General features: G+C 42.6%; 1 protein-coding gene across 5 annotated transcripts in view; it reads left to right on the top strand.

Moving 5' to 3' along the window:
- Window positions 1-24,141, top strand: part of CSMD2 (CUB and Sushi multiple domains 2) — a 984,984-nt gene that overhangs the window by 788,413 nt on the left and 172,430 nt on the right. For all 5 annotated transcript variants that reach the window (XM_067473669.1, XM_067473670.1, XM_060784605.2 and 2 more), the window contains 5 exons: window positions 136-252; window positions 4,228-4,341; window positions 7,500-7,595; window positions 11,415-11,618; window positions 13,711-13,835. In XM_067473669.1, the coding sequence (XP_067329770.1) occupies window positions 136-252; window positions 4,228-4,341; window positions 7,500-7,595; window positions 11,415-11,618; window positions 13,711-13,835 (656 nt within the window). The remainder of the gene's footprint in view (window positions 1-135; window positions 253-4,227; window positions 4,342-7,499; window positions 7,596-11,414; window positions 11,619-13,710; window positions 13,836-24,141) is intronic.

Raw genomic sequence — 24,141 nt, 5'->3', positions numbered from 1 at the left:
TGCAGCATGCACATGCTGTGCGTTGAATTAAAAGAATGCACAAGGAGGGCTCTTTGGGGGGAGAAGGGGGAAGGAATAGGAGAAGGAATGCTTTCCAAACTACCTTTTTTGAAAAGAAAATTCTCTTCATTTCAGCACCGTGTGGAGGACAGTACACAGGATCAGATGGGGTCGTCCTGTCTCCAAACTACCCTCGGAATTACACCAGTGGACAAGTGTGCCTCTATTTCATCATGGTACCCAAAGACTATGGTACATAAATTGGATATTCTTGAACAGCGGTTCCTTGAGGGAGGGAATAAACCAAGCTTGGTAGCTCTTGGGTGTATTGACTTTCCCCGGAGGACTGCCCCATCATAAAATTTGCCACCAATTTTTTCCAGTGCCTTCTAGGGCCCATAAGACAGCAAGATAGTCACATCTTCAACTCTCTCTGGCCATTTTCAGATAAGGCACTTTTTGTTTTCATTTCAATGGAATTGAATAAAAAGTCAGTTGGGGTTCGGGGATCCACAAAATGGCCCTAGGAGGCACAAATGGTTTGAAGATTGATCTTTCCCCACCCACATTCTACCATATATCAGTTGTTGGTTCTTCAGGCTGGAACTCAAAAGATGCCTCATATCCCTAAGACCATCCCATATCTATACATTTCCAAAAGTTGATAGACATATTATATGAAATCAGTGTGCTTGGTAGCCCAGATTTCCCTTGTCAGGTTGATGAATTTATGAGAATGAGCAAGTTTGTAGTAGGCTTGTGCACAGATTCAGAGAGGTCCATTCCCTTCAGCCAATCCAGTTTGTTTGACATGGTCGGGTGGCCATAACGATAAGGGCTCAGCCATCACATTTTTTCATCCATAACGGGACCACATGGCAGCCAATTCTACACAATGCGGTGCATGGAGAGACTGCCACATGCTGCTCACACAAGGTTTCCCTGTGAGCCCGGCCTGTTGGGCCAATCAGAATACAAGAATAATATGACGTTTTTTACACACTGCTTCCTTAACTCCGTTGCTGAAACCCAGACTTAACTCCGTTGCTGAAACCCAGAAATAAAAGAGTCTCAGGAAGGACGCTTCCTTAACTCCATTCTTCAAACCCAGACTCACTTGAAAGGAAGATAGGAAAGGGTCCTAGCAAGGATGCTTCCTTAACCCCATTTTTCAACCCCAGACTCCCTTGAAAAGTATATAGGAAAGGCTCCCAGGAAAGATGCTTCCTTAACCCTGTTCTTCAAACCCAGACTCCCTTGAAAGGAAGATAGGAAAGAGTCCCAGGAAGGATGTCTCCTTAACCCCATTCTTCAAACCCAGACTCCCTTGAATGAAAGACAGGAAAGGGTCCCAGGAAGGATGCTTCCTTAACCCTGTTCTTCAAACTCAGGCTCTCTTGAAAGAAAGATAGGAAAGGGTCTCAGGAAGGATACTTCCTTAACCCCATTCTTCAAACCCAGACTCCCTTGAAAGGAAGATAGGAAACAGTCCCAGGAAGGATGCTTCCTTAACTCTGTTCTTCAAAGTCAGGCTCTATTGAAAGAAAGATAGGAAAGGGTCCCAGGAAGGATACTTCCTTAACTCCGCTCTTCAAATCCAGACTCCCCTGAAAAGTATATAGGAAAGGGTTCCAGGAAAGATGCTTCCTTAACCCTGTTCTTCAAACCCAGACTCCCTTGAAAGGAAGATAGGAAAGGGTCCCAGCAAGGATGTTTCCTTAACCCCATTTTTCAAACCCAGAGTCCCTTGAAAGAAAGACAGGAAAGGGTCCCAGGAAGGATGCTTCCTTAACTCCGCTCTTCAAATCCAGAGTCCCTTGAAAGGAAGGTAGGAAAGGATCCCAGGAAATATGCTTCCTTAACCCTGCTCTTCAAACCCAGACTCCCTTAAAAGGAAGATAGGAAACAGTCCCAGGAAGGGTGCTTCCTTAACCCTGTTCTTCAAACCCAGACTCACTTGAAAGGAAGAAAGAAAAGGATCCCAGGAAGAATTCTTCCTTAACCACATTCTTCACATCCAGACTCCCTTGAAAGGAGGATAGAAAATTGCTGCCAATGGGGCGGATATTTCCGGATCTTTCGACTACCTAGCCAAAAAGAGATTTTTCCATTAGCTGATTTTTGAGAGGCTCCCAAAAATGGATCTGGGTACCCAATGATATCTGAATACCAAAAATGGATCATCTTCCAGCCAAATTTCACAAACCTAGTTTTAAACAATGTAGACCACTTGGTAATTTCCCCTTTTAAAAAAGTGCAATATGTATGAGGTTCTTTTGCCACTTGTCTAAAGTAAACCCATTGAATCTATGTGGTGTGCTCATGTGTTGACCTACCATTTCAACAATTGACTCAATAGCTACACGGTCTTTGAGACCAACCAATAGGATTCTAGCCACTAACTAAACCAGTTAGTAACCCCAAAAGTAACTTTTCTAAGCTCTACTGATAGCTTGTCAGCATTTTTAAGGTAAGGACTTGCTAGGGAATTTCCCCAACTAGCTTCAGAGGGAAATAGGGAGTGGGCTGATTTTGCAAAGATTGCAAACATTGTCGCCAGCTTTGCTGTGAAAATTTCCCAACAAAGAGGGACCGGGGAGCTTGCGAATCTGTAAACAGGCCTTTACAAGCTGCAAATCACAGGTCTTGCAAGTGAAAAACAAGTGATGACAACAACAAGAATTTGAGCCTCGGGGTTTCAAGGCGGAAAGCTGCAGTTGTGCTTTGAAAATATATGTATATATATATCTGCATGTGCGCACACACATAAATAACCCAAACCCTTTAGAAAGCAGCTGTTTTTTAAAAAGAAATCTAATGAGCTTGCTGTTATTTCTTTTCCTTCTCACTTTTTAGGGAGGGGGAGAAATTCTGCTTGTCACCCAGGAACATTTACAATGAAAGCAATAATTTTGAAGAGAGAAAAACTGAATGTAGTGAGAACATTTCTCCTGGGCTCAGTTGAAACATGCATTAATTCTGTCCAACCCACACTTATTTTCAATAGGATTTCTGGTCTCGATTAAGTGCTCAACATCTATAGTTCTCACCCTGTCTCTTGGAGGTGGGCAATAGTGATATTTTTGACTCCAGTCATTGAGCCGTAGGTCACTTCCAGCTTGGGAATGTACCTTTTAAAATATTAATTATGTGTATTCTTTGAAGTCTCCAAAGGAAGTCAAGTCTCAGTTGGCATGAGCCTCACAAAAAGTTCAAATAATGCCAGGACTATCCATCTCCTTTTTCTTGGCCCCTAATATCCATGCATTGTTGTAGGTTTTTTTTTTCAATGCTTATATCAGTAGAAGTTCCTTTGAGTTGTCATGATCGGTATATTTCCATCAAGAGATTAGAAAAGTTACTTTTAAAACACAATGAACTGTTGCATGATATAGTTATAATGAAAGAAAAAACTATTGTTTCCTACTTCTGAAACGTAATTCATAAAGAGTGTATGTTATTGAAAAGTTCCCAGTTTTCTTCCTGTTTTTTTTTTTCATAGTTAATATAAATTGATCTGTGGAGCAGGAACAAAAAAACATCTTTGATTGTATTGAGAGCAGATAAAAAAAATCTGGTATAAACAACACATGTATGGATCTCCAAAACGAAATTGGAATGAACAGCAACAAAATCTGGGACCTTCTGGTCTTTTAGTCCAGTTGGATGCCCCGACAGCAGCTTTTAGTTTCTGGTTTGGCGGGGGGGGGGGGGGGGGAGCGAGGTTACAAATAGGAATGATTTTGAAATGATAGAATATTTCCCACTACATCCACAGAGTAAATTTGCTAAATCTCCAAACCTGATTCTTAGTCCCCATTTTTCAGAGGAATCTGTAGTCAGACAATGAAGGTCCAAATTCTCCAGTTTCAATTCTGGGCAAGAAGACAGGGATGTGGGCAAATCTCCAGTGAGGCGAACAGCAGCTTGCTATGATTTGCAAGGTTTCCTTGCAGGGTTGTAAATATTTGCAAGGATTCCACAGTTAGCTTTCTATTATTGAAGTTTGAGGATCCACCATCCACTCTGCTGGTGAAAGTAAGGAAGCTAAGCCGCCCTGAGTCCCTCTGCGGAGGTCGAGATAGGACGGGATATAAATGTCCAAAATAATAAATAAATAAATAAAATGGCCCTTAACCTTTCACCTACGTGAAATTCTTAGGTTTTGAAATCTCTTTCTTTCTCTAATTCCTTCCTTCCTTTAATAATGCCTTCTTTTATTGACAGTGGTGTTTGGCCAGTTTGCCTTTTTCCAGACGGCTCTCCATGACATCATTGAAGTCCATGATGGTCCTAACCAGCATTCCCGCCTCCTTAGTTCTCTTTCTGGTTCTCACACTGGTAAGAACTGGATGCTTCTGTCTCCAAGTCCAGTTGGTTTCCAAAGATGAAACAGGTTTGAGGCTCATAGGTAAAGCTTTTCCCCTGACATTAAGTCTAGTCGTGTTCGACTTTGGGGGTTGGTGCTCATCTCCATTTCTAAGCTGAAGAGTCAGTGTTGAATGTAGACACCTCCAAGGTCATGTGGCTAGCATGACTGTATGGAGCTCCGTTACCTTCCCACCAGAGTGGTACCTATTGATCTATTCACATTTGCATGTTTTCGAATTGCTAGGTAGGCAAAAGCTGAGGCTAACAGTGGGAGCTCACACTCCCCGCACTTAAACTGCCAACCTTTCAGTCAGCAAGTTCAGCAGCTCAGCAGTTTAACTTTCTGTGCCATCAGGGGCTCCATTGAGGCCGATAGAAGGATCCAAATGGCCAGTTGGAGGGGCCAACTTTCCAGCCATTTTTGCTTGAATGTCAGCTCAGTTCAAAGATGTCTTGTTTAGAGATTTATTTTATTTTATTTTATTTATCGTGCCATCAGCAACCATACCATTGTATTACATTTCTAACAGCACAAAACAAACAAACAGATAAAAAAACACAAATTTTTCAAACTTGATAGTTGATTAAATGTCCTTTGACCAGTATCTGGCCACTTGGAGTGCCTCTGGTGTTGCTGCAAGAAGGTCCTCCATTGTGCATGTAGCAGGGCTCAGGTTGCATTGCAGCAGGTGGTCTGTGGTTTGCTCTTCTCCGCACTCGCATGTCGTGGATTCAACTTTGTAGCCCCATTTCTTGAAGTTGGCTCTGCAGCTCGTGGTGCCAGAGCGCAGTCTGTTCAGCACCTTCCAAGTCGCCCAGTTTTCTATGGCACGATCATCAGCATAGTTGAAACTCTCTGTCCCTTCTGGCAGTGGCTGGTCATTTGTGTAAATGTTGAACATTGATGGAGCAAGCACTCTCCCCTGAGGCAGGCCACTCTTCTGTTTCCGCCATCTGCTTCTCTGGCCCTGGAACTCAACAAAAAAGCTCCTGTTTTGTAGCAGGCTTCCTATGAGGCGGGTGAGGTGGTAGTCCTTTGTGATATTATACGTTTTTCTCAGGAGGAGGCGGTGGTTCACAGTATCATAAGCCGCTGACAGGTCTAGGAAGACAGCTCCTGTGATCTGTGCTGAGTCAGGTTCAGCACTTGCGATGTGCAGCTTTAGAGTGTTTAGAGATGACTTGTTTAGAGGAACAGACAAACCAGGGTTACAGCATTTTGTTTTTGCCTTAGGCTATATTACCATATTTATTTACTCAAGTCTAATGCACCATCGAATCTAATACATACCTCAATTTTCAAAACCCTGAAATGCAAAAAAGTATTTAACGTATTACCCGAATTGAATGTGTGCCTTAATTTGGGGAAGGTCATTTAGTCACAAAGATGAGCATTAAAATTGAGTAAATGTGTTATTGTTGTTCTTATTTCATCTACAGTAGGACCCAATAACTGTGGAACCCGTATCCATGTATTATCTACCTGCATCTAGGAATTTGCTAGGTCCTGTAGGCAATTCTATAGTATGCTTCCCTCAGAAGTTGCCATAAAAATTGCAAATTCCTAGACACTAATATTTTCTAATAATGATTTTGACCTCCAACACCACTCTATGGTATTCTGGGACCAAAATCAGGTAGTTAAATGCGTTTCAGGCTGGATCTACACTGCCATATAATCCAGTTTCTGAATCGAGATTATCTGCTTTGAACTAGATTATATGAGTCTACATTGCTTTACATTCCAGTCCAAAGCAGATAATCTGGATTCAGAAACTGGATTATATGGCAGTGTAGATGTCATGTCTGTGGTTTCGAATAACCCCAATCCAGCAAGGAACAGATCTTCCACTCATACAGTAATCTTACTGTATTGTATTTTTTTCCTTCTCGGGCTCCTCCTTTACAAATGCACTTTTTCTATTTCCTACCTCATCCAGGGTTTTAATGTTTTTATCATTTTATCTTGCACATTTGGCCTGCCCTGTGTGATTGATTTTATTGTGATTTTATTGCATTATTCTTGTGCTGGTACAGCTGTACCAAAAGCTCCCACTTTATTTGCCTTGTATTAAGTGTTAGCTTGCAGCCCAAGGCTTGGGATTCTGCAGAAGGGTGGCTTCCTGTTAAAGTTTGCAGTTATAGGGCAGGCCCCCTGTCCATCATCGTTAAGTTTGGTTCTGCCTCCTGTTCAGGACAATTGTGAAGGGAAGGGAGCCATTTTCAGTCAGTCTCAGCAAAGGAAGTCAATGTACAGGACGTGTACAGACTTTCTCCTGAACAAAGGCTTCAACCCTTAAGACCTCCTGGGGGAGAAAAGTCTTAAGAACATCTAAAGATTCCCAAAGGTTCCCAGGGAAACAGCCTTACAGCCCTGATGAATTTTGGAGGGAATAACAGCTTTAAACATCAAGAACTCCAGCTAAGTGACTACAGGCCTACTGGTAGGTCCACTCGGTTTTGAGACGCAGTTCAGCCCGGTAGTGGATCCACATCAGTTAGGTTTAGGATCACAGTTAGCCTGGGAGAAGTTTGGAAAGGGATTTTCCTTTAGAGTAAAAGTAACAGTTAGAAGCTACCAGCAGCATTTGTTCTAGCAAGCCTGGAAGCATTTGTTTAACCTTTTGAAGACCAAAGAAGTTTCTGTTGATTGTACACCAATAAAAGACTTTGTTATATTTTACAAGCCCTCTAGAGACTGTTTATGGTGAAAATCCTGATGAATTTCTCTTCGGGCCCCCTGGCTTCTCGCTGGGCTAAAGTTACACGTCCTGTATTAAAGGCAATTTATTTCAAGCCCAGCGCGCAACAGAACAATTCTGCATTGTCTATTTTATTTTGTTGCATTATGTATTTTGTTGTGTTTAATTTTCTGTTGTTTTGTATTTTATTTCATTGTATTGATTTTGGGCTCGGCCTCATTTTAGCTGCCCCGAGTCCCCATTGGGGAGATGGTGGTGGGGTATAAATAAAGATAATGATGATGATTATTATTATTAAAATCCACCTATATTGGGGTTACTGGTTCATCTGAAAGTTTAATAAATGAATAAACAAACAAGCATTTCTTATTCTATTGTGTTTTGAAGTGAGATTGTCTTTTCTTTGTTTCTTTCCCCTTCTTGTAGGTGAGTCCTTGCCTCTGGCCACCACCAACCAAATACTGATCAAGTTTAGTGCCAAAGGTCAAGCCACTGCCAAAGGTTTCCATTTTGTCTACCAAGGTGGGTAGAAAATATCACTCTGTTCCAAAAAAATTGGGTCATGCTTCTATATCACAGTGTGCATTGCATAACATTGTGTATACTAAGCAACACAGCAGAATGGCTAGGGAGCTTTTCTCGTGAATTGCAAGCATCCATAACAGTCACCAGCAAGCGTGTCCCAGTGTGCATTGGGCTCTTCTGATGTGCATCGGTCCTCCCTAGCCAATGTGCCTTGGGAACAACGAATGCCAGTCAGTCCCAAGATGTATCTGTCCCGATGGGCCTCAGTCATTTTGCTGGATCACAACATCATGACAGCCTCTTGCTGCATACAGACATGGGAGAATTGCTCAGTTCCGTTTCTTGCAGATTTAAGTTTATTTGTGTCGATTCAAGTCCCATACTGAATTCGAGCTGTGATCAATCATCCTAGACCAATTGAAATGGAGACCCTTATTTAGTCAACACAAAGGCCAACAGGAAAAGCCCCTGCAGGAGTAGCTGGAAGATTTGCTGCCAATATTTCTCTGAACGAAGGAGAAAATGGTATCCAATAGTTGAAAACGGACACATTTTATTTATTTATTTATTTATTTATTTAATTTACTATATTTGTATACCACCCTTCTCAGCCCTTAGGCACTTCAGGGCGGTTTACAATGGCAACAATTCGATGCCCAAAAACACCATTAAATGTTTTATTTATTTATTTACACAATTTCTACCCCATCCTTCTCACCCCCGAAGGGGGACTCAGGGCGGCTAACACAGGCAACAATTCAATGCCAACAATATCAGTTATAAGAATATAAAATCCTAGTACATAGCAAATTAAAACAGTAATATTAATTAAAATTACATAATCACATAGAATAAATCACATAATCACAAGTCACATAGCCATTTCCGATTGTCATAACAAACCTATTGTCTGGGTGTCTAAAGTGCTGCTGTGCCCACTAGCTTTTTCCTTCCTTCATGTCCCTCCTTCCTTCCTTCTTCCTTTCCTTCTTTCTGTGTAAGATATAAATACTATATTAAAAGGAAGGGACAGTCAAGAAGTAACGAGAGAAGGAGGGAAAGAGGGAAGGAAGGAAGGAGAGAAGCAGGGAGGGAAAGAAAGAAAGAAAGAAAGAAAGAAAGAAAGAAAGAAAGAAAGAAAGAAAGGCCAGGAAGGAGAGAAGGAAATAAAAAAGTGAAAGGAAAAAGAGAGGGAAGGAAGGAAGTATGTAACCAGAGAGCAAAAGAAAGGGAGGAAAGAAACAGGTAGAGATGCAAGAAAGAAGAGAGATAGGGAAAGAAAAAGAGGAAAGGAAGGAAAGAGGGAAGGAAGGAGAGAAAGAGGGAGGGAAGGTTGGCCACAGCAACGCGTGGCGGGTACAGCTAGTAATAATAATAATAATAATAATAATAATAATAATAATAATAATAAGCAGCAATGTGCAGTAATGTTCTTTGGCTATTGTCAGCAACCCTTCCTCAGAGAATTCAGGCATGACGGATGAGGGTAAGAGCCCGTCCCCTTGGACACAGATAGTGCGTGTGCCTGTGAAGAGTCAGTTGCCTCTGCCCATGTGCAAAGCACCTTGTGGCATGCCGCCAATGAATAAGTGGAAACACCGCTTGGAGATGCTTGTGACAGTTCTGCTCTCCCTGCGGTGTTTTTCAAAGCCTTGATTGGAAGCTTCTAATTAACGACTGTGTGTGCGTCTGTGATTTATCCCAGGGGGGGAGAAGCAGGCCAAGCCATCAGATGCCGCTTCTTCCCGCGAGGGCTTTGTACTTTTGGATAGCCCCTGGAAATCCTGGGGATTGTCAGCTTGTGCCACCAGAGGAAGGCTGAACTCTGATTCCTTCTGATGCTTTCCCCCCACTAATCAGAGAACTTTTCAATCGACTCTCTCTCCCTAATTATAGAGGGATTTGGATAGCAATTGTTAATGATTTAACTAAATCAAAGACTTTGATGAAGTGAAATAAAGATTGCCTCCTTCCCTCCGGAGGGGTTAATTGCAACTCCTCCTGAGCTTCACAATCACTCCTGATTGCCTCTTGGAGAGAAATAACAACAGAAGCACATGCCCCACGGCATCTGACCTCCCCAGGCACAAATCAAACACTCTTCTCTTTTCCCTTGGTTTGCCTTTGAAGGCCAGCCCAGGTCCCCCTCTCCAAGCTGAATAGGGGAGATAATGCATAGCTTCAGATGTATCTGAGTGGTTTGGGCATGGAAGTTCCTAGCAACCAGCAAAGCATAGTTCTATGGGGCCAACTGTAATTGAATAGTGAGCCTCATTATCCTAAATGCGCTGACCTTGGAAGCTAAGCAGAAACAGACCTGGCTAATACTTGGAGGAGAAACCAATGAATGCCAAGTGATGTGAGTTATACTGCAGAGGAAGGAACTGGCCAAACTGCCTCTGATCTCAGAAGCAAAGGAAGGTCAGCTATGGTTAGTATTTGGGTGGTAGGTTTTATTTAGTGGAGGAAAACAGCAAACCACCTTGAGATTTGGCTGCTGTGACAGTCTGGATGAGGACGAACAAATTGAAGTTGTATTGTCGAAGGCTTTCATGGCCGGAATCTACCTCTACCTCACTACCTCTGAGGATGCTTGCCATAGATGCAGGCGAAACGTCAGGAGAGAATGCCTCTAGAACATGGCCATATAGCCCGAAAAAACCTACAACAATCCAAATTGAAGTTGAATCCTGACAAGACAGAGGTCCTCCTGGTCAGTCGCAAGGCTGAACAGGGTATAGGGTTACAACCTTTGTTGGATTGGGTGACATTCCCTAGGAAGGTGCAGGTTCGCAGCTTGGGTGTCCTCCTGGACTCATTGCTGAGCCTGGAACCTCAGGTTGCGGCGGTGGCTAGGGGGGCTTTTGCACAATTAAAACTTGTGCATCAGACTTGGACATAGTGGTCCACGCTCTTATTACATCTAGGATAGACTACTGCAACACGCTCTACATGGGATTGCCTTTGAAAACTGTTTGGAAGCTTCAAATAGTCCAACGAGAGGTTAAAAAGTGGGGCGGCATACAGGGAGCACATAACTCCCATGTTACATCAGCTCCACTGGCTGCCTTTTTGCTACCAGGCAGAATTCAAACTGCTGGCTTTGGCTTATAAAGCCCTAAACAGCCCCGGCCCAGTTTGCCAGTCTGAACGCATCTCCCTTTACGAACCACCACAAAGACTAAGGTCTTCTGGAGAGGTCCTACTCTCGGTCCCACCACCATCAAAGGTGAGTTTGGTGGGGATGAGAGACAGGGCTTTTTCATAGATTGCATCCCCCCCCCCCCCCGCCCATGTAACTCCCTTCCTAGCATCATTAGATCCCCTTCATTAGACCTGGATGTGGGAACAAGCGTTTGGGGCAGTGCAATGAGGCAATAATAGAATGGTGTCCTGAGATGATTTTTACGCAACTGATTTTAAAGTGGATATAAGTGATTTGAATGTTTGAGTATATTTATGGTTTTATGTCCCAGCATTGAATGTTTGCCATATATATGTTGTGCTCTGCCCTGAGTCCCCTGCAGGATGAGATGGGCGAAATATAAAAGTTTCTCATAATAATAATAATAATAATAATAATAATAATAATAATAATAAATAATTTGCCTTGGAGCTTTGATACGGACACTGCTTGACAAAGAGTCATGTCCTGATCCATTTCTTGGATTTCCTGTTTCATTGTATTCACATTTTAGAAGGCTGCTCTAGATCCAACTCACCCAGTTTTCTATATGCAAAATGGTTGCATCAAGGGGTTGTTTGATTTGTTGTGTATTCTGCTATGTAACCATCCCCTCTTTATATTTCTTTAAGCGGTCCCAAGAACCAGTGCCACGCAATGCAGCTCTGTCCCGGAGCCCCGCTATGGGAGACGGATCGGCAGTGATTTCTCCGTTGGGGCTGTGATTCGCTTTGAGTGCAGCGCTGGCTATGCACTCCAAGGGTCCCGTAGCATTGAGTGCCTGACGATGCCTGGGGCTCTTGCCCAGTGGAACGCATCTGTGCCTACTTGTGTTGGTATGTACCCCTTGAAACCCCAAAAGGGCTGGGAAGGGCTGAGTGAGAGACCAGAGCTGGGCCTTAGCGGTGTGAGATAGGGACCCTGATGGATGTGAATTGCATTCCACAGAGTATACTACTGCTTTAAGGATAATTTTGGTACGGCTTTTGAAAAGCAGCTGGAATACACCAAAGGCAACAGATCTTAGAAGCTAAGATTAATGCAGCCTGCGTATTGTTATAAAGCATTGTATTTAAATGATAGCATGGTGATTTTCCTCCCCTGTGCTCATCATCCTCACATCAGATCAGTTGACATTCTGAGTGTAGTCTACTTGACTACAAATTGTAGATCAAGGATTTATGGCTGCTGGCTGGTGCCAATGGAAGTCGTAAAATGCTTGGCAGCTGAGATGGCTTCAAATTGAGATTGAGACAAAGTCATGGAAGAGGAGAGATCTCTCAATTAATAGCTGCCATGATTTATTTATCATACCAGAACTGAACCGAGGGTACAGTTGTAATGTATTTTAAAAACACAAAGTTTAAAAAACTTGCCACTATACTAAATGTCCTTTGACCAGTAGCTGGCTACTTGGAGTGCCTCTGGTGTTGCTATAAGAAGGTCCTCCATTGTGTATGTGGCAGGGCTCAGACTTTGTTGTAATAGATGGTCTGTGGTTTGCTCTTCTCCACATTCACATGTCGTGGACTCCACTTTGTGGCCCCATTTCTTAATGTTGGCACTGCATCTCGTGGTGCCAGACTGCAGTCTGTTCAGCACCTTCCAAGTCACCCAGTCTTCTGTGTGCCCAGTCATTTGGTATCAGACATGACTTGAGGTTTCAGGTTTTAGCCTGCCACTTTTGGACTCTCACTTGCTGAAGTGTTTCTGCAAGTATCTCTGTAGAGCTTAGAAAACTATTTCTTGATTCAGCGTAGTGAGATGTGTTCCACATTGGGCATGTGTACTGAGCAGCAGAGTAGCAAAGTGCAGGGGCAGATGTCTTCACTGTATCTGGTTGTGATCCTCAGGTTGTGCCAGTCAGCTTTCGTATGATATTGTTTTTATTTATTTATTTATTTATTTGACCAGTCATATGACCATTTCAAAATAGAACACGAGTAAAAAACAGTATGATACTGTTTCTAGCACCCACTTTTTGCTTGATATTCAAGCAGTGCTTCTTGTAGGTCAGAGGACTGTCTAGGGTAACATCCCAGGTGCCGTGATATAGACACCATATTCCATATTGGAAACAAAGCAGATTCAGCTGCAGTTAATACTTGGATGGGAACCTTTATTTAGAGCAGTGGTCCTCAACCTGTGGATCCCCAGGTATTTTGGCCTACAACTCACAGAAATCCCAGCCAGTTTACCAGCTGTTAGGATATCTGGGAGTTGCGTACTCAAAACATCTGAGGACCCACAGGTTGAGAACCATTGAAGGAAATGGCAAACCACCTTTGAGTATTCCTTGCCCGAGTTTACGCTATCATTTTAATAAAATCCATGAATCAAAATCTGCAAAAGCTGTTACTCTAGTACCTAGGAGAGCACCTTTCAAATTCAAACTTAGTCCAGGGGAGATTCACTGGCCAAGTGAGACAAAAGTTAACCATTTTCCAATGCTTTTAGATTGGGGTGAAAGTAAAACCTCACAGTACCATTAGATCATTAAGCTGCCAGAGATTGCACTCCAAGGCAGGCAATATCCTGCTGGTTAAATGGAGAAGGAAAAATCATATTCTTTGAAAAGGCTTTTGAAACAATTCAGAGAAACAGTTTTTGTGTCTAAAAGAAGGAGAAAATACACAGAGAAGTAGAGCCAGATTCCAGACCCTATTCTGGAAAAGAAAGGTATTTCTGCGAAGTTTTGAAGCTACAAAAACAACCCACAAAAATGACATAGTAAGTTCAACCGTATAAAGATTTAGCACAGCGTGATTTATAATGTGGTTTTGTTTTTTTCACAACTGGGAAATGATTTGGGGGAAAAGGGAATGGGTTCTTAGTTGATAAAGGCTAGAAACCTGCCAACGATTAGCTGCGATGGCCTCAGCCTCACGTTGCAATTGATCTGTCAAGACTCTCGCTTGTCTGTTGCAGTGCCCTGCGGGGGAAATTTAACAGAGCGAAAAGGCACCATTTTATCCCCCGGATTCCCCGAGCCCTACTTGAACAGCCTCAACTGTGTCTGGAAAATTACTGTTCCTGAAGGCGCCGGCATACAGGTAAAGATGGAATCCAAAATTCGCAACACTGGGGCTTATGGAGCAGGGCACTCAAAATAACCTAGATCCTGCTACAGTTAGATCTGTATCCAGCAGATGAAAACATTAAATCCTGAGATCCTATAAAGACATGTAGCTCAGCATGAAATCAGCCCCTTCCTTCTCCCTGGGCACAAGGGTATCTCTGCTGAGCTCTGTGGTCATCTGAGGATGGTGATGGCAAAATGGATTTTTTTTTTGTTATTTTATGTCAGGAGTGATTTGAGAAACTGCAAGTCGCTTCTGGTGTGAGAGAATTGACCATCCGCCCAGGGGACGCCTGGATGTTTTGATGTTTTGCCATCCTTGTGGCAGGCTTCTCTCATGGGAACCTGGAGCTGACTGAGGGAGCTCAACCCACTCTCCCTGGTTTCAGACTGCTGACCTATCAGTCAGCAATCCTGCCAACACAAAGATTTAACCAATTTTACAACCCAGGGCTTGGGCAAAATGGATGGTAATGTGGGACTGATGTGGTCTTTGGCTGGCTTAACTGGGTGGATTGAAGTCCAGGGACAGTTTGGAGAATTTCCGCTCTGGTCTGACTCCAGATTGACCAGTGTTACTGAATCCTGAGTATAATCACTTACTGAAACCATTCATTTTTTCTCAAACTTTCCTGGATCTGGATGTATGCTTGTTTCGTTCAGTAGATCCTGTTGTTAGCTAGAAAAGAGCCATGGACTCAGTTGCTGATTGCTGATACAAGATGTGTAGATCCCATTCTTTCAGTTGCACTAAGCCAAAACTAAGGGTGGGTTGAAGCCTGGAAATAGGGGTAATGTTCAAAAACATTCAGAGAACTGTAAAAAATAAGTGTGGAGAAGCTCTGATCAGAATAATACTCGAATAATAATAATAATAATAATAATAATAATAATAATAATAATCTATAGAAATAAAAATGTAATGTTTGTTTGTGGGATTAACATAACTCAAAAACCACTGGACTAATTGACACCAAATTTGGATACAATGCACCTATCAGGCCAACGCATGACTGTCACTCATAAAAACACTGAAAAACACAGCAGAAGGACAAAAAAACAAAAAGTTGCTGCAGTGCATGCACAAAACAACTCCCCCTGGCAAACAAAGCACACAATAGCATATCCGCACTTTCTTCAAGACTACAGCTCCCAGCATCCCCTAGACTAGGCCCTTTAGGATAGGAGGATGATCCAAATGCACTGCTTCCATGCTGCAAGCTTTCTTCCCCTTGGATTTCTTTGAGAGCAACCCAATCCCTGCATATTTCCAATTTCCTATTCCTGGACTGCAACTTCCATCAATCCTCCAGATAGATAAAATAAATAGATTATATAGAAATAGATAGGTAGGTAAATAGATTGATCAGGAAGACTGTTGGGAGTTGCAGTCAAAGAATAGGTAGAGACGGAAGGAAGGGAGAGAAAAGGGGGGGAAGGAAGGGAAGACGAAGAGAAGGAAGGAAGGAGAGAATGAAAGAAAAAAGGGAAAGAAGGAAGGAAAGAATGAAGGACAGAAAGAAAGGAGGAGAGAAAGAGGGAGGAAAGGTTGGCCACAGCAACACATGGCGGGTACAGCTAGTAATAATAATTGCTGTAGAGTAAATAAATAAATAAATAATAACAACACTTTATTTGTACCCCGCTACCATCTCCCCAAGGGACTTGGTGCGGCTTAGAATCATAGAATCATAGAATCAAAGAGTTGGAAGAGACCTCATGGGCCATCCAGTCCAACCCCCTGCCAAGAAGCAGGAATATTGCAATCAAATCACCCCTGACATCCAGCCTCTGCTTAAAAGCTTCCAAAGAAGGAGCCTCCACCACACTCCGGGGCAGAGAGTTCCACTGCTGAACGGCTCTCACAGTCAGGAAGTTCTTCCTAATGTTCAGATGGAATCTCCTCTCTTGTAGTTTGAAGCCATTGTTCCGCGTCCTAGTCTCCAAGGAAGCAGAAAACAAGCTTGCTCCCTCCTCCCTGTGGCTTCCTCTCACATATTTATACATGGCTATCATATCTCCTCTCAGCCTTCTCAGCTTACATGAGGCCGAGCCCGAATACAACAATACAAGCAAAACAACAACAGTACAAGTAATTAAAATAAAACATAGACAATAAAATATACAACATTATCAATAAGACAACACACAATTAAAAACAGTGGGAAGGCCAAATGTAACGTTAAAATTGAAATAATGCTGGGACGTGGATGAAAGGTGATAGTAGCATTTGTGGAAGGGCATACGAGCAGATCTAAAAAGTGTAAAGTGCTTTGGAGGACAAAGTGCTATGGGATCATTATTCCGGGAAGGCACACTGGAACAACCACGTCTACAAGCTCCTCCTAAAGACTGCCAAGGTTGGGGCCTGTCTGATGTCTTTAGGGAGTGAGTTCCAGAGTTGAGGGGCCACCACCGAAAAGGCCCTCTCTCTCGTCCCCACCAACTGCGCCTGCGATGCTGGTGGGATCAAGAGCAGGGCCTCCTCGGATGATCAAAGGGATCATGTGGGTTCGTATACAGAGATGCGGTCATGCAGGTAGGCAGGATTCGATCCCAGAAGTATAAAGTGCAAATGAAGAATTGAAAGGTTCTCATCTATTAGAGAGTGTAAACATGGACAAAGGCTTGTTGGAAAAGCCGTGAAGGTTTGGAGGGTGGAGGCTAGCCTGACCTCCCTCAGGAGAGCATTCCAAAACCAGGGGGCCACCACCGAGAACGGCTTCTTTCTCGTCCCCACCAACTGCACTTGAGACGGAGGTGGAACTGAGAGGAGGGCCTCCCCAGTAGATCTTAAAGCCCCTGCTGGTTCATAGAAGGAAATGCAGTCTCAAAGGCAGGTTGGACCCGAAATGTATAGGGCAGGGTTCCTCAAACTTTTTAAACAGAGGGCCAGGTCACAGTCCCTCAAACTGTTGGAGGGCCAGATTATAATTTGAAAAAAGCATGAATGAATTCCTATGCACACTGCACATATCTTATTAGTAGTGCAAAAAACACTTAAAAACAATCCAATAATTAAAATGAAGATCAATTTTAACAAATATAAACTTATTAATATTTCAATGGGAAGTGTGGGCCTGCTTTTGGCTGATGAGATAAGATTGTTGTTGTTGTTGTGTGCTTTCAAGTCGTTTTAGACTTAGGGTGACCCTGAGCGAGGGCCAGGTAAATGACCTTGGAGGGCCATATCCGGCCCCCGGGCCTTAGTTTGAGGACCCCTGGTATAGGGCTTTTATATATAATAACCTGCACTTTGAATTGGGTCCAGAAATTCACCAGCAGCCAGTGGAGCTGCTTTAGTAGGGGCATGGTGTGCTCCCAAAAACCAGCTCCAGTTAGTAATCTGGCCGCTGACTTTTATAGTAACTGCAGTTTCTGAGCCGTTTCTGACAGCTCCACGTAGAGTAGTAGAATCTTTGCAGTTCCTGACTTATTCTGCACAAAATTAATTTGTGGTTGTTTTGTGCATAAAATAGCATTTTGTGTGCAAAAAGCCACATTTTCCGAACAGAAAATGATACTGCTACAGAGAAGGATTATTCCCTGCAGATAAAATGTTGTTTTCTATGCCCAAACTGCTATAATTTGGAATTTATTCTTCACAAAATTCATATTAAATTTTTTATATAGGGGAAAAAAAAAACATTTCTCCACAGGGAGCAGCATTTTTTGCTCTCAAAGTATTATTTTTTTGCACAGGAAATTCTGTTTCTTATATGCAAAACAACCGTATGCAGACTTTGAATAAGTCCAGGGTTACAAATTGGATTTGGAAACAACATAGTTGTGGAGGATTTTCTCACAGCAAGAAGGAAAATGTTAAAATTACTCTGCTTCTTTCGAGAAGAAACTTAGGGGAGCAATGCATCCCTCCTTACAACTAAGGCGAGTCCCACAGATTGTAAAGAAGACTCAGTCATTCCAGTCCAACCTCACAGTGCCAATATAACTTGTCTATTATGCTCATTCGTGTTCTTAGAAATCATAAATATATGATCATAACGGCTCTGCTTTTATGGGCAGGCAGAAGGGGGAGAGCAAAACAATTAGCGGCAGCAAGCAGATATTTTGCAGCTTCCAAAGTTGGCAAGAAGCAGACTTTTCCTTGAGTGTAAAGTTAATAAGCAGGTTTGTTTTGTTTGAGATGCTCTTTAAGCACACACACTCAAAGATAATGGCTAATTTTGCTTTGGATTTCTTGCAGATTGTCTCCATTATTATTAGTAAGTCTCATAGACATTGCAAAGGGGACGGGGGGCTCATTTTTAGCCAAAAACACAGAATTGTTTTAACAGCTGAGGTGGTGTTTAAGGCAACTATTCATTCATTCATTAACAATGATGGAAAGACAGAAGAAACCAGACAGCAGTTAAGCACTTCATCACATTGAGGCAGGGAAGTAGACCTCATGGGCCATCCAGTCCAACCCCCTGCCAAGAAGCAGGAATATTGCATTCAAATCACCCCTGACAGATGGCCATCCAGCCTCTGTTTAAAAGCTTCCAAAGAAGGTGCCTCCACCACACTCCGGGACAAAGAGTTCCACTGCTGAACGGCTCTCACGGTCAGGAAGTTCTTCCTCATGTTCAGATGGAATCTCCTCCCTTGTAGTTTGAAGCCATTGTTCCGCGTCCTAGTCTCCAAGGAAGCAGAAAACAAGCTTACTCCCTCCTCCCTGTGGCTTCCTCTCACATATTTATACATGGCTATCATATCTCCTCTCAGCCTTCTCTTCTTCAGGCTAGACATGCCCACCTCCTTAAGCCGCTCCTCATAGGGCTTGTTCTCTAGACCCTTGATCATTTTAGCCGCCCTCCTCTGGACACATTCCAGCTTGTAATAAATGTGATGAAGTGGTAGGTATTTCTTCCTTCCTTTCATTCAGCCATCTATCCATCCATCTTTTCTCTTCTTCCTTATTCTTCAAAAAAAGACTTCATCCCTTCCTCTTCCTCCTTTCCTCCTCTTTCTCCTTCTCTCTTTCCTTTTCCTTCACTTTATTTTCTTCCCTCCTCTTTCTCCTCCTCCTCCTGCCTTTAGTTCGGAATGCGGTGCTCCTTGCAAATGCCCTGAGCAAAGCTGCTAATGGGTTTTCTGGAATGCGGGCTACAAAGCTAAAGAGAGCGCGAGGAAGAAATTGAGAGAGAAGGAAAGATATTTAAGGAAGACATGTCTTTATTCACTAAAGCTAATCCACTTCCACCCCTCCTTTTGTCCCCCCTATTCCATCTAAGCCATTTTTTTAACCATTCTACCAAAGAGCCCGGAGTTTCTCAGAAGCTTATTAAAGGTTCCTGAATGAGGAGATCAGGAGTGACAGATAAGCTATCGAAAAGTCAGGCTGCCTGCTGCTACTGATCTTCCCCTGCAGTTCACAGCTGCCAAGAAAATTTGGGCATTCCCTTGGGCACAGATTGAACAGGCAGTGGCCCTGTCCTGCAGTCATCCTGAATGGGTTGAACCTAAGCCCTAGGAGATGGTGCACCAAGATTTGAGAACGATGCGGTCTGCCCATTCGCTTAGGTTTGTTTCTGATAAGAATGTTCCCAAATGCTTTTCAGCAAAAAGAACTCAAGAGTAAAAAATCTTGATTGCATGAGAGAGTAAATTGTCAGTTCAGGCTATCCTAGGAGGATGGGCGGCATGCGTTTGAAGTCTTGTTTTGTATGCATGGAGACCCCTCAACCGCATTTATGGAATGAAAGTACAACTTTGACCTCTATCTTTCAAGAGCCAACATGGTTTGAACATTGGACTATAACTCTGGAGACCCAAGTTCGGTTCCTCACTTAGCTATGGAGACCCCTGGGGTGACCTTAAGCAAGTCACACACGGATCTCAGAGAATGAAACGAGATAGGTTCACCTTAGGGTTGCCAAGAGTTGGAAATGGCTTGAAGGCACAAAACAATGCCAACCTCTTTCTTTCCCTGACACATCAATCAGCCTAAGTCAGGGATGGGCAATTGTGTGGGTCCAATTCTCACCCTAAGATCCCAATGGACTTTACACTCCACCCAAAGCAAGCCCAAGTGCCCCCTTTTTCCATGGTAGTCCCTCTCAAACTAACAACAGGAAGTGATGGGGCATAATTATTAGTACCAATAATAATAATAATAATAATAATAATAATAATAATAATAATAATATGTTCCCTCACTTATTGCTGGGGTTACATTCCAGGATCTCCCGCAATAAGTGAAAAACTGCGATGTAGGGACGCTCTATTTATTTTAATATTTATACATTATTTTAGTAGTTATACACTATTTTAAGTCTGTATACACGTCCAAATAAAGTGGAAGGAAGGAAGGAAAGGCCCTTGAAAGCTGGAGGGAAGAATGAGAAGGGAAAGCACCTTGCAGAGCGGCAGCGGCCAAACCCCACAAAACAGCAAAAATGCCATGATATATATTTTAAATTAATATTTTTTTAAATCCGCGAAACCGAGTCTGCAATAAGCGAACCGTAAAGTTGTGAGGAAACACTGTAATAATTATTATTATTTATGTATTTATTTATTTATTTATATTCCACCCTATCTCCCCAAGGGGACTCAGGGTGGATCACAGTACACATACACAGCAAACATTCAATGCTGTTTTGGATAGACAGGAAGAGACATACAGAACAGAAAGGAGGTATGTTGCGTCAACATCCAGCTTTTTGGCACCTTGGAAATTGTACTCGAATCCAGCCACAGGGGGGTGCTGTCACTCCATTCTCTATGACAAAAAGCCATCAGGACTTCCTTCTTGCTTTTGGTATCTGGGCATTTTCTGATCTTTTTCTTTATGGTGTCATAAAATACCCCCCCCCCCCACTTGTTTTAGAAGTACCTAATTTCTCTACTTACAGCTCAAGCTGTTTTCGAATTGCTTAGGTAAACAGTAAGCTGGGGTGACAGTCAGGAGCTCACGCTGACCTAGGGCTTCAAACTGACAACTTTTTGGCTTGCAGATCTTGTCATTTTTGATTTACAAGCTTTTCTAAATCTCAGCCTGGTCTTTGTTTGGAACCAATAAGCATTTGGGAAAGGATAAAGGGCTGGCTTTGGAGAGTTTGGGTGAGATGGGGGGGCTATGAGTTTTAAAGCCCATTTTATGGATATTTTAATTCTGTTTTTATTACACTGTTGCTATTTAATTGTTCTTTAACTTTTGCATTGCACTTTTTAAGCTAGTGTGGGATTGTTAGCCGCTTTGAATCCCCATGGGGAGAAAGGCAGGAGTATAAAGTTTTTTTATTATGTTACTGACACAAAAACACAGTATGTAACAGCAAATGAGGTCTATATGCTGGATTTCATATCACAAAATCACAAGTCGAACACTTCCCAAGCGTCTAGGACTGTGTGATGTATTTTCGAATGTTGCATGCAGATCCAAGTAAGGTGGCCTTTTGCAGTTGACAGACTGTGATTTTGTCAATGTTTATTGTTTCCAAATGCCGGCTGAGTTTTTTGGGCACGGCACCCAGTGTGCCAATTACCACTGGGACCACCTGTACTGATTTATGCCAGAGCCTTTGCAGTTTGATTTTGAGATCCTGATAACAGCTGAGTTTCCTGTTGTTTTTCCTCAATGCGACTGTCACCCGGTATGGCGACATCAATAATCCAAACTTTTTTCTTTTCCACAATCATGATGTCTGGTGTATTGTGTTCCAAAACTTTGTCAGTCCGGATTCAAAAGTCCCACAGTATTTTTGCGTGTTCATTTTCCACTACTTTTGCAGATTTATTATCCCACCAATTCTTTCCTTTTGGTAGGTGGTACTTGTGACGTAAGTTCCAGTAAATCATTTGGGCTACAGAGTTGTGTCTCTATTTGTAGTCCATCTGTGCGATTTTCTTGCAACAGCTGAGGAGATGATCCATGGTTTCATCTGCTTCCTTGCACAGTCTGCATTTTTTTCAATCCTGGCCATTATTATTATTATTATTATTATTATTATTATTATTAAGCATATAAAATATCAGGCAATACAACATGGGTCAAAAATAGACATATCTGAAGACAGCAAACCCCAGTTTGGATGCATCTAAAATGTCAAATTAATGCTTAACACCATTTTAACAACCATAATTCCATGCAATCAAATCTGAGATTTGTAGTTTGGTGAAACACCAGCGCTCTGTGGAAAAAGAGACTGAAGTTCTTTGAAAACTATTCTTCTGTTGATTCCATAGCATTGAGATATGACAGTTTAAGTGGCATCAAACTCCATTAATTCTACAGTGTACAGATGTATCCCTTTACATGCTCAGTGGCTAACCTTACATTGCATTGGAGGTCTGGATGCAAGCCCAAGTGCCAGGGTTACCCATGCCACTAGACATCCTCCCATTTACCATTTTGTAGCACCGGTGAAGGTTAAACATGGATAAATCAGAGGAGGCAGTGGGAACAAAGGCTTTCTTTGCATCGGAACAGAAGCTGTGTCAGATCGAGGAGGATTTTATGTAACCAGAGCACCCTCTTGCACTTCTAGTATGAATTATTCATTTCAGAGGCTGCTCTTCCCTGGGCGAATTAATTTATATCCCTGGCAGTAAATACATGCTGATCCCTCCTGAAATCCTGCACATCAGCGTAGAATTAGAACCAGAGAGTGTTTATGCCTTTCCAAAAAGGGGGGAGCTGGGAAATGGAGGAGTAGGAGAGACAGTGAAGCCCAACTCTTCCTTCGATGTTTCGGAAAATCATTACTAAGAGGATAATTAGTGATAGGCTCGAGAAGTTGGTAAAGGCTCCTTCTCCACAAGGGTCATTAGCATTTCGGAGAGACGGACTCCGAAGGATTTTTTTTCTTTAAAGGTTCCCGCGAAGTTGTTAGTCTGAGCAAAGCAGGGAAGGAAACAAGTTCAAGTGCCAGATACAATGGCTTATGATCACTCCTCTGACAGGTCTTTTTCCTTCTGTGGCCTTCAACAGTGGAAGAGACGTTTAGCGCTGCTGCAGAATGGATTTTGTCATCCAGGTCTTTTCCCGTAAAGTGTCCAGGCAAGAGATAGCAATGGGTACAGCCAAAGGCCAATTAGTACAATCATCAGGACAGAATGTGTTCTGTCCCATGCTGGGCCTGTAATAGCAGTACTTTTCTATAGGACGTATACTTTAAGCCCAGCGGGAAGCCAGGGGCGCCTCAAAGAGAGGTTCTCTGGGATTTTTCTTAAGTAATGGTCTTTAGAGTCTTTAATGATACAACAAAGTCTTTATTATGGAACAAACAACAAATCTTCAATGGCTCAAACAACACTTCAAGGATTTCTTAGTCTAGTCCTCAATGGACCGGTACCTGACTTAGATTAACTGTACTTTCTCTGTAGAAAAAAAACTATTTAACCTCTCCCAGGCTGTTTACTATCTACGCCTCATCAGCGTGGGTCCTACTACTGAGTCCAAATGCGTCTGGGTATCGAGTAGACCTACCAGCCGAGGCTTGTAGATATTTCAGATGGAGTTCCGTGGATCTGTAGTGGTGTCCTCCCTCAGAGAATTCTTTGAGAACTTCAGGGATGTTCCCTCTGATGCTGTGAGGCTGAGAGGCTGTGAGCTCTCAGCCAGAGCCTTGGAACCTTTTCCCTGGAATTTCTGTTTCTGTTTCCCCGGATGTTCCTTTTCCCTGGATGCTCCTTTTCCCTGGATGCTCTTGAGAAAAGAAGCTTTTCTAAGGGACGAGCTGGTCTACGTCCTATAGTCTAGCTTCCTTATGTGAGACTGACCAAAAAATGGCTCCTTTCCCTCCCAGAGCCCTGAACAAGGGTCAGAACCAAAGCTTAATTATGATGGACAGGAGGCCTGCCCTATAACTGTAAACAGATAACAGAAAGAAAATACAGTTGGAGCTCCTGGTACAACTGTACCAGCACAGAAATGGTTTGCATTTCTGGCTTGTGCCACTTTCAGATGCTAGAGTGGGGAGTGCTGAATGCTGTCCCACTGAAATGAAATTTCAGTATATTCAGAAAGGTGGGTTGAGGCAGAGTGTAAGACATGGCTACTAAGAGGGAACAAAATAAGGTCAATTCCCCAAATAATAATTCAACCAATTTTTTTTTCATCAGCCTCCAAATTTCTAGCATTGTCTGTTTGAGGCAAGTGTGAATGTTTCAATTGGCCACCTTGATTAGCATTTAATGGCCTAGCAGATTCAAGTTCTGGCTTCTTACTGCCCAGGGGAAACTTTTGTTGGGAGGTGATTAGCTGGCCGTGATTGTTTCTTGTCTGGAAAGCATAACAGCAAATAAAAATCATAACAGCAAATAAAGAACAA

This window comes from Anolis sagrei, chromosome X, assembly GCF_037176765.1.
Source record: "Anolis sagrei isolate rAnoSag1 chromosome X, rAnoSag1.mat, whole genome shotgun sequence".
Taxonomy (NCBI): Eukaryota; Metazoa; Chordata; class Lepidosauria; order Squamata; family Dactyloidae; genus Anolis; species Anolis sagrei.
The sequence above is the reverse complement of the archived record's forward strand: the minus strand, read 5'-3'. Positions and strand labels throughout refer to the sequence as shown.